The sequence below is a fragment of the Cricetulus griseus genome, chromosome 6 (genome assembly GCF_003668045.3).
Source record: "Cricetulus griseus strain 17A/GY chromosome 6, alternate assembly CriGri-PICRH-1.0, whole genome shotgun sequence".
Classification (NCBI taxonomy): domain Eukaryota; kingdom Metazoa; phylum Chordata; class Mammalia; order Rodentia; family Cricetidae; genus Cricetulus; species Cricetulus griseus.
The window spans coordinates 150451637-150462035 of record NC_048599.1 but is presented as its reverse complement, the minus strand read 5'-3'; the positions used below and the strand labels follow the sequence as shown (position 1 = coordinate 150462035).

General features: G+C 41.5%; 1 protein-coding gene across 10 annotated transcripts in view; it reads left to right on the top strand.

Moving 5' to 3' along the window:
* The first annotated feature begins 5777 nt into the window (after positions 1-5777).
* Positions 5778-10399, top strand: part of Scai (suppressor of cancer cell invasion) — a 118151-nt gene continuing 113529 nt past the window's right edge. For 4 of the 10 annotated variants that reach the window (XM_035446262.1, XM_035446261.1, XM_035446259.1 and 1 more), the window contains exons 1-2: positions 5860-5950; positions 6515-6559. Coding sequence is in view for 1 of the 10 variants with exons in the window: in XM_027423639.2 (XP_027279440.1) it covers positions 5898-5950; positions 6515-6559 (98 nt within the window). In the remaining 9 variants the exon portion in view is untranslated. Of the gene's footprint in view, positions 5951-6514; positions 6560-9228; positions 9281-10399 lie in introns of those variants that run through there. The other 6 variants (XR_004770468.1, XM_027423639.2, XM_027423638.2 and 3 more) reach the window with 5 other exon arrangements.

The following is a 10399-nucleotide window of genomic DNA, read 5'->3' as shown; positions in this document are numbered from 1 at the left end:
TGATTTGATAACCAGTTGAGTAGAATGTGCTCTATCCAGTTTACACTGTCATGAGTATCACTTTCAACAGCAACCATTCTCTCTGTAACCCTTAACCTTAACTTTACAAAGTATTCAGTTTTTAACTGCAACTTTAAAGACTGAAAAATCAGAACCCTTGTTTTTGTGAACTGTAATCTTAAGCAGATCATTTAAAGTGTGGAAAGAAACAGACTGTTTTCTTGTGAAGGTCTGTTATACCATATTTCAGCTCTGTGTGTGTAATTTGACTATCTAAAGGTTTGTGATGATCAGTTCTTGATATGTAATTGTTCACTTAATAAGGACAAGTATATCATTATCTCTTGAGACTTGTCATGGATGATTTTGGGATGTTCCATCTTGTGAAATTGTTGGTATCCCTTTACAGTGATAATTTTTTTTGTTATCCCAGGAAATCTATGTGAAGCAATTGATAAAGCACTTTAGCATCTGTTCAGGTAGTTTAAAAAAAAAAAACAAAAACAAAAAGAAAAACAACTTTTCCCCTTCAGGATAAGACTTCCAGGTTACCTAAAAATGCAATAAAAATCCTAGTAGTCTAAGCTTCTTGGCAAACAATCTTTCATTGGGGTTTCTTTTGCTGAATGAGCACAATATTGTTTTGATTTTATTTGTCCCCAACCACCCAGCTCCTTTTACAGTTTTTAAATGTGTAGCTCTATGAAAGAAGTGACACATTTGCTGCACACACTTGAACTAATGGTGAGTCCGTAGCTTTGTGTTACTGTCCTAACCCCAGTGTAATTCAGGTGGAAAGGTATTTTTATCTCACAAGAATATGTAGTTATGTATTTTATTAATTGTGAAACACTGGAATTAATGGTGCAGACATCTTGGTGTGCTTTTTTGTTTTTTTTTTTAACAGCTCTCTGCAGTGGTTTCTTGTTTGTGTTACCATAAATTATAGTTAAGTGCTTGCCCTCCACTGCTTTTAAGTTATACCAGTAAAATCAGTAACTCTCAGTCCCCTCTTTCTACTTCACACTCCTTAGCTTAGGTTGATGTGGCTGTTTTCATTCTCCTTTAATGTGACTTATTTTCAAGTCATGGTGTACTGCTTTTGTTTGTCACTAGCTGGGTATGTGCCAATAATGTTCTGTCCATCCCTTAACTGCCATCTCTGTTTTGCCTGACTTTTCTTCAACTGAATAATGGCTTTGAGGCATGAAAAAAGTAGTTTTTACTATTAGACTTGTGAAGGAAAGAGAGAGTGAATGTATTGGAACTTGCAAGGCTTAAAAAGTGTATTTGAATCTCTACTAAACAAGGGCTATGTATTATACAGAGTAATCATGTGGTGGGAGATACTTGCAAGCCAGAGATCTGTAGGCTAGGGATCTGCTACTACTCCCTGTATCTAGGCTGAATGTAAAATACCCTATGTTGTATCAATGGGACTAAGAACTATTTTTATTTGCCTGTGATATAATTGGTTTCTAATAAAGTGTCCTAGGCTCCAGTGAGAACTGTCTACTTTGAATTGCCATTTCCTCCCTTTCTTCATTTGGCTAATAGACTTTTTTTTTTTTTTTTTTTTTTTGGGTTTTGGTTTTTTGAGGCAGGGTTTCTTTGTGTAGCTTTGGAGCCTGTCCTGGAACTCTGTAGACCAGGCTGGCCCCAAATTCACAGAGATCCAGCTGCCTCTGCCTCCCGAGTGTTGGAATTAAACGCATGCACCACCACCACTCAACAGCTGATTTTGGCTAGCTTTCAATAGATCAAGGCTAACCCCCTGAAGAATCTCACTTCTTTAAATATTTTCGCTTGGGCGTGATCTTAAAAAGCCTTGATCAAGACTACATCTAATATGCAACCTGTATTATTTCCTGTTTCTTCTGGATGTCTAAAATTGTTAGAAATTTTTGACATCTTAAACACTGAATTTTGCTTTTGAAATAAGGTTCAAAATGTTCATTGCATTTAAGAAATGTGTGTATTTGCTCTATAAACCCAGCTCCAGGTGTTGGGAAAATGCCTGTACTGTGAAATCCTGCCATTGTCAGAAGTAGATTCACTTTTGTTCAGCCTCTAGAAAATTGTGTACAGAGTTGATATTTAACTGCAAGAATCCAGATTTTTTAATGTCATTGTTTTTTAATTGCTAATGTTTGTAAAGCGCCTCTAGTTCTTTGAATGAAAGGTGCTGTATTCCCCTCGATGTCAATTAATAAAAAGATTGTAGGAAGTTTGTGAAAAATAACTTTATCTACTGCAGTCTATAGTATTCCTTGAGAAGGTAGCATTTCATATAATTTATGTTTTCAAAGAAATGCCTACTCTTTCACTTGGTTGTGTGACTGATAAATGGAACTAACCTTTTTTTCCCCTGCATTTGCCTATGGGCTAAGTGTTCCAGCTCCTTAAAAGCACTGTTTATTACAACCTAGATTCTATGCCCAGAACCATGCTTCATGAGGTCATCACAACTCTTGTCAATTGTGTATTTATAGTGTGGTAATGATAATGAAAGATGTGGTAATCAAAACCAAAGGAAACATTTGAGAAGTCCCCTAGAATAATGAAAGTTTCCTTCATCACATGAATATGTACCTTTCTTATGAAAATAAGGTTATGTTTAGATTAATAACATGGTTCTTAATTCAGCAATGTATGAAGTTTATACAAAAACATTTATTGCATAGTATATGCCATTCTCTGAGTGCCTGATAATGGTTCTCAGCATTTTGTATATAAATGTGAGTGGAATTTTTTTTCAATCTGTAATTAAGCATTTTAGGTAAGTGCTAACCGTGCCCTATATTGCAGTGCTGAGGAATGAACCCAAGACCTTGTGCATGCTAGGTAAGCAATCTACCACTGAGCTACATTCCCAGCCAGCACATGTCCTGTTTTGTGATCCTTTTTTTGTTTTTTGTTTGTTGGTTGGTTTGTTTCTGGGTTGGGGGAACTGGTTATTTTGAGACAGGTTCTCGCCGTGTACAACATACTGGCCTTCCAGAGATCCACCTTGTGTTGCTTCCCAAGTGCCAAGATTAAAAACATACATCACCGTGCCCAACCTATATCTTGTGGTACTCTTGGTGTGGATCTCTAAGTTGCTCCTACTCCCACCCCACCCCCTGCCTACCTCAGATGAGGAAATGGGATTGGAAAGGACTACTAACCTGTCAAGGTCACACAGGATAACTGGAAATTGAACCCCCTGGAGGGCACACAGTGATTGCTCAAACCTTCTGTTTTAAGCATTATTGGGTTTTGCATCTTTAAGACTCTGAACAAATTGAATTCTCTGTTATAAAAGGAATATAATGAAGTTGGTTAAAATATTTATGAATAGCACCCACAAAATGCCCACAAAAGCTGCTATTTCCTGAGTAGTCAACCAAATCAGTATTATTAGAAAGAGGAACTCAGGGTGAAACATGGCTATTAACAGTATAGCTTCTTAAAAATAAGAATTTGTTCTATTAGTGTGATTGTTTGCCTGCATTTACATATTGCGGAGTTCAGAAGAGGGCATCATATCCCCTGGAACCAGATTAAGTATGATTTTAAGTCACCATGTTGGTCCAGAACTAAACCCAGGTCCTCTGTAAACAAGTGCTCTTAACCACTGAGCCAACAGTGTAGCCTTCTAAGTTCAAGAAATTTGGAGGAATTGGTTGATGCAAGAGGAGGCATGAAATAATGGGCTGGGTAATGGAATGTGCATGTTTTATACAAGAGCACAGAAGCTGAAATGATAGAACTTGGACACACCATGAAGGGTACATTTTAGGAAGGACCAACAATTAGCTGACACCTAGAAATGCAATTGTGGAGGAGCACATATTGGGGGTCCTAGGCTACATTCTCAGCAAGCTTAGCAGCGTAGCTCAGTGACTTGAGTCTAACCCCTAGGACCCACATGATGAAAGGAGAGAACCACTGATTCCCACAAGTTGACTTTTGTTCCCCTACATGTCCCCACATGACTCACTGTCTTCCTCCCATCCCTCCACCTCCCTCTCTTGAATGTAATAAGAGCTCTTCAGCAAAGCAAAAAATAAATCCCACTACAACTTGCTGTATCCCATTATTTCATGAAAGGAAAGCCATTTAGCATCAAGGATGGATAACAAGATGAACCATCTAGGAATAAAGAAGAACCCATTACACCATATACATTTGGTTCTGTGAAAAACTAGTATCTCACCATATGGAGATTTGTGGGATATTTGTCCTCATGCATTTTCATTTGCTGTCATATGCTGTGTGTGCAGGTGTGTCTGTCATGTGCACATGGAGGTCAGAGTCTTAGAGAGTCTATTCTTTGGGTTCCAGGATTGAACTCACAATGTCAGACTTGAACAGCAAGCACCTTTTACTCTGGCGAGCCATATCTCTGCCAGTGCTTTTGTTTGTGTGTTTTAACAAAATGTGTTCTAATAAAATGAAAGTGGCTTCAGAGAAAGTTTTATGCCTCCTCCCAAATCTAGCAGGAAGAAATGAATTTAGGGTTTAGGATATGCCAGACAACTTTGCATAGGAATAAATACGTACAGTTATTACTCATCTTTAAAATTATATTCTTCTGGGCTGGAGAGATGGCTCAGAGGTTAAGAGCACTGACTGCTCTTCCAGATGGACCTGGGTTCAATTCCCGGCACCCAGGCACCCACATGGCAGTTTACAACTGTAACTCCAGTTCCAGGGGATCTGATACCTTCACACCAATGATAAAATAAAATTAAATAAATTATTTTTTAAAAAAATACATTCTTCGCCGGACATGGTAGCTCACGCCTTTAATCCCAGCTCTCAAGCAACAGAAGGAGGTATATCTCTTGGAGTTCAAGGCCAGCCTGGTGGACTGAGTGAGTTCCAGGATAACCAGGGCTAAACAGAGAATCTCTGTCTCGAAACCCACTCCCCACCCCCCACAAAATATTCTTAAGATGCAGTACATATACATCTGCTATATTTTCAAAGATAGCTTTGTGAGAGTAGAATAGGCTACTAATACTTATTGTACTTACACGGTGGTAGTTTTGCATACTTCAGTCTGTCAAAATGCAGTGGATTTTATACTAAAACTGATCACCTGATACAGATTTTTGAATTATCTGCAATGACACAAAATGGCTAGCTTACACAAGAAGCAGTTCTTTTTATGCTTTTCAAAATGGAATACATTTCTTGTAGTTACTGCAATTGGTTCTTTTTACTATGCCATTTCTTTTTTGTGATAATTACAGAAATTCTCGTGCTTTCTTACAAGCTTCCACCCAAGCTCACGGTCTTTCCACTTTATATTGCTGCATCTCTTTGAAGGGTAGCACTAAGCCGAGGCCATTTCTGCAAAATGTTGGCAGGGACTGCATTCGAGGTGATTCAGAACGACGCTATGAAGGAGAGCTGCTTTACCCTCGAACTTCTGGATGTATTTGGAGACCGTGCAGTACTTGATTTGGGTTCTGGGGCGGTGCGGAAGCAGGGCAATTAGTAGGTGTCTAGGATGCAGGATGCAGAGCCAAAGAACCTGAAGGCAGATGTTTGGCGACGAACTGCAATTCCCTCTTTGTGGCGCACGGTGGCGCGCAGGGCTCCTCCCGCTCTGCTAGCAGTCTTTAAGGCACCTCTGCCGCCACCTGCAGTCTCAACCAAACCTCGGGGTGAGCCGCGCGGGACGTGAAGGCCCGAGCGCCCAATCGGCAGTCGGACTTTCTGGCACGCTGCAGTTTCAGCCAATAGGAGCCCAGGAGGGGCGCGGATAGGGGCAGGCCCCGCGGCTAGCCCGGCCGAGGCGCGAGGCCCTCCTCCCGTCTCTCCGCCTACTCCAGCATCCGCCGTCTCAGCATCCCGAGCGAGCCTTGCGGCCGCCGGAGCAGCTCCCTCGGCGGAGCCGGAGCCGGATGGTCAGAGGAGCCCGGCAGTCCCAGCAGCCGCGGAGTCGCCTGGCACCCAGGTGGGTCGGGCGGCAGTGCCAGGCGGAGGTTTAGGGCCGGGGGCCGAGGGAGTGGGCCCGGTAGCCGCCGAGGCGTCGGGGCCGAGGCGTCGGGGCGCCCTGAGGGGCGGAGGTGGGGGTAGGCAGCGTCTGGGGGCGCCGAGAGCGAACAGCTCGTCGGGGCGGGGAGCGAGGAGGATGCGAGAGCCAGAGCGGAGGACGCGCGCCCCACCGGGGGCAGAGGAATGCGGGGGACCGAGGCTGAGGGGCGGGGCTGCGGCCGAGGGGGGCTGGGGGCGCCTGCGGCCCCGGGCAGACAATGAGGCCGACGGGGCTGGTGGTTTGGGGCAATCGAGCACTGGGGCGCGTTACCGAGGGTATTCGGGGGCCAGTGAGTGCCGGTTTCGCTCTGTCGTGTGAGGGAAGGAAAGCCCGACATGAGGGGTTTGTAAAGTCAGGGGTAGGGGCGGCCAACCTGTAGTCAACCTGTGGCCCCGGGAGGTGGTACATGGAGTGCCCCCCCAGGCTGGGGGAGGCCGAGGGTGTGCGCTCTTTAGTTACAGGTCTCGTTTGTTTGGTCTGTAGACTGACGGGCACAGTGGAGAAACCACCCCGAAAACGGAAAAGCAGGTAAGGCCGATGCCTTCCTCTCTAGCTTCGTGTTTTTCTGTTTGCTTGGCTGCCCCTGTGCTGCATAATTACATGGTCGGTAGATGAAGTTTCTTATATGGCTTTTCTAGTGAGTGCAACTGCACGAAGATATTCCTATTGAGAACTTCAAATCGCCCCCCTCCCCCCAGGTATATGGTGCAGGAAACAGAAAATTAAGAAGCCTAGTTTTTTCGGCTTTAGTCATGATTGCAACTAATGTGGCATCTCTCTAACAGAGATGTTCATTGAACAGCTGTGTGCCAAGTGTTGTGTATAAATTTTCTGTGTATTATTTCTTTGAGGCACACTTTTGCAGAAGAGGAACTGAACCATAGAGTGGCCAAATACTTTGCCAAGATCACACATCTAATAAATGATAGAACTAGGATTTGATTCCAGGCTGACAGCAGAGCTTATGCTCTTAACCATTATACTGTAATGCTTCTAATAAATATATAGTTGAAAGCATTTTTCTGGCTTTTAAAAAATAAAGCCTAATAAACTTAAATGGTTAATAGGAAAATAGTAATTAAGGACTTACATAGGCCACAGATAACTGAATTATTCCTTGAGCCATGAAAAAGAGTGTTCATCCCACAAATATGTTATGTACTACATCACAATTTTATTTAGTTATTTAAAGATTTCCTTTTTTTTTAACCTATCTTGGTATTGGAATTGAGGAAGTAAGAATATGGCCAGTGGCACCATTTTCATAATTAATACCTTGGAAGCTGTCTATTAATGTGCAGATATCCTCAATATTAAGGAGATGGAAATGCCAATGGTGGGAGTAAACAGTAGCCAAATAATTTTGTTACTTTTTAGGCCTAAATGTCCACTGTCATAGTCACATAGAGCTACTGCCCACCCACAGGCTGGCTAGCATACCTAAAGAACTGGATTTTTTGTAGGTGGGTATGTATTTGTGTATGCAGGTATATGTGTGTATGTTCCTATAAATGCACATGTATGTGTGTCCATATGGAGCCCAAAGGTATGCTTTTATTGTTCGCACACCTTGTTTCTGGAATCAGGTTGACTCACTGGGACCTGGGGCTCACCATTTGGCTAAGCTGGCTACTTAGCCAGCAGGTCCCTGGATCTGTCTGCCTATTTTTACCCCAGTACTGTGATTTCTTTTTCTTAATTTTGTTTTTGTGTTTTTGATTTTCAAGACATGGTTTCTCTGTAGCTCTGACTGTTCTAGAACTCACCCTGTAGACCAGACTGGCTTTGAATTCAGGAGCCAATTGCCTCTGCCTCCCAAGTGCTGGGATTAAAGGTACCACCAGCCAGTACTGTGAAGGTTTAATGTGATTTAAATTTTTTACATTTGTTTATTTAATCATTTTGTATGTATGTATGTATGAGTGTGGAAATTGCAAGTGGAAATTAAGAATAATTTACAATACTTCTCCTTGTGTACCACGTGGGTCCCTTTGCAGAAACTCAAGTTATTTACTTGGTTGAAGGCATCTTTACCTGCTGAGCATCTTGCTGGCTCCTTATTTTAAATTTACAAGTTTTTCACTCACTGGAAAACATTTAAGTATGTCTTAAGAATTCTTGGGTTTGTAAATCTATTCTTTCATCTGTAAATTTTATGAAGTCTAAATATTTACCAAACCTACCAATTAAAATTTAGTGTTGAATTGAGACAAGTATAAAATTAGATTTAAATTAGCCCAAAAAATATGAATATGAGATTTCTGACTCTTAAATTTTAATCATTACATGGTAGAATAAGGTGTACTGGGGTAAATAAATTTAAAAATTTGCATTTATTTAGTGTGTGTGTGTGTGTGTGTGCGCGCGCGTGTGTGCATGCATATATGTGTGAGTATGTAGAAATATGGAGGTCAGAGAACAGTTTTCAAGAGTCCGTTCTTTCATCTTGTGGGCTCCAGGGATTTAACTCAGGTTGTAGGCATTATGGCAAGTGTCTTTATCCACTGAGTTATCTCACTGAACTAAATTATGTAGTTTTTGATATTACTAAAATTATTTTTATAGCTGGCAGTACTCTAGTTACTGCTTAGCCTATTGTTTCTTTGTAGACTATGCCATAAAATAGGCTTCTTATAGTCTGAAGTGTGAATCTACTTATCTCTTCCCTCATCTCTGACCTACCAGCAATATAAGTCCACTACATTTATGTGTACATACATACATGCATGCACACACACATAAATAAACATTTATTTTTAACTTTTTCTAATGGTGGTAACTAGAAATAAAAATATTACAAAGCTGCCAGGCGATGGTGGCTCACACCTTTAATCCCAGCACTCAGGAGGCAGAGGCAGGTGGATCTCTGTGAGTTTGAGGCCGGCCTGGTCTACAGAGTGAGTTCTGGGATAGTCTCCAAAGCAATATAGAGAAACCCTGTCTCAAAAAAACCAAAGGAAAAAAAAGTTACAAAGCTGTATTATTTATTTTTTATGATGGCCCTAGTTTATTTCTCATTACCCCACTGCCTGACTCTTTCTTATAGTAGCCTCCTGACCAATTTCCTCAAGTTGATCATGTATTCCTTGTGTAGGAGCCTCATGTTTTTCATCTTTGTGTTCAACATAATTCAGAGTTTTTAACCTAAGTGTAGCATCTGAGGACTGTCTCTATTTCACTTCTACTTGCCTTTCCAGCCACTGTTAGTGCTGTAGCCATAGAAATTCTCTCTGATGGACCTGAAATCTGGTAAGCCAAGATGAGTGAACTGTTGAATGTATCTTCTGTTTGCCATTTCCAGAACTTTTCTTCTTTCTTCTTTAATTTTTGTACATGATTATTCTTTCTTTCTGGGTACTTTCACTCTATTCTTTTCTTTAAAACTTAGCACATGCATCACATCCTCAGTGAGGCTTTCTCCATCCAGTTCTCCTTCCCTGGGCTCTCCTCTTTAGCTCCTATAATTGCCTATACACATACGTACTTGGGATGATTTTGGCTGAATGTGAATCCACCTCCTCTCACATGCATGTGAGTTCATAAACTGTGGCTAAGATAATGTATAAGAGTGTTCACTCTGTAAATATTTCCCAATCCATCCGCTGTGTCTTGAGTAAAGATTCTTTCCCACACTTGTTGTCTTTTCTTGGCATGCATGAGGCCTTGAGCTAAATCCTCAGTACCATTAGGGGTGAAAGAGGGTTTCTTTCCGAGGCTGGGGGCAGGGAGGAGGGGGCGCCGCTTCAAAGGGAGCAAACTAGAAAATTAGTTCAACAGTCCCAGGATTACAAAGTTCCTGGTATAATGCTTGGCACAGAAATTTCTGGACACAGTAAGCTCCAAGTAAAAAAGAACTCATGAAAACCAGTGCACCATGTACATTCTTGGTGCCTGTAGAGGCCAGAAAAGGGCTTTGGATCTGGTGGTGTTTAGACAGCTGTGAACTGCCATCTGGGTGCTGGGAATTGAACCTGGTGGGTCTTTAAGAAGAGATGTCAGTACTCTTAACTACTGAGTCATCTTTTCAGCACACTTGTCCTCATTTTTTATTTTGAATAATGTATTTTGATTGTATTCAACCCCTCTTTCCAGATCCATCCCCCTTTCCCAGACCACCCAATTTTGTGTGTACATGCTTGTCTGTATTTCTCCCCCAAGTGCAGTTTATACTGCTATATACTCTTAGATATGAGGCCTTCCCCAGCCATCCATAATGAATTTTTAAGGATTATTCCTTAGAATGCTTCTCAGTCTAAGCAGAACTGAGGCACCTCCAAAGGCACCTGCTGATCTACTGCTATTAATTTTAAACTTTCATTTACTCATCTTAGTTCATCTTTCTACCTAGTACTATGTTCAAAATTCATT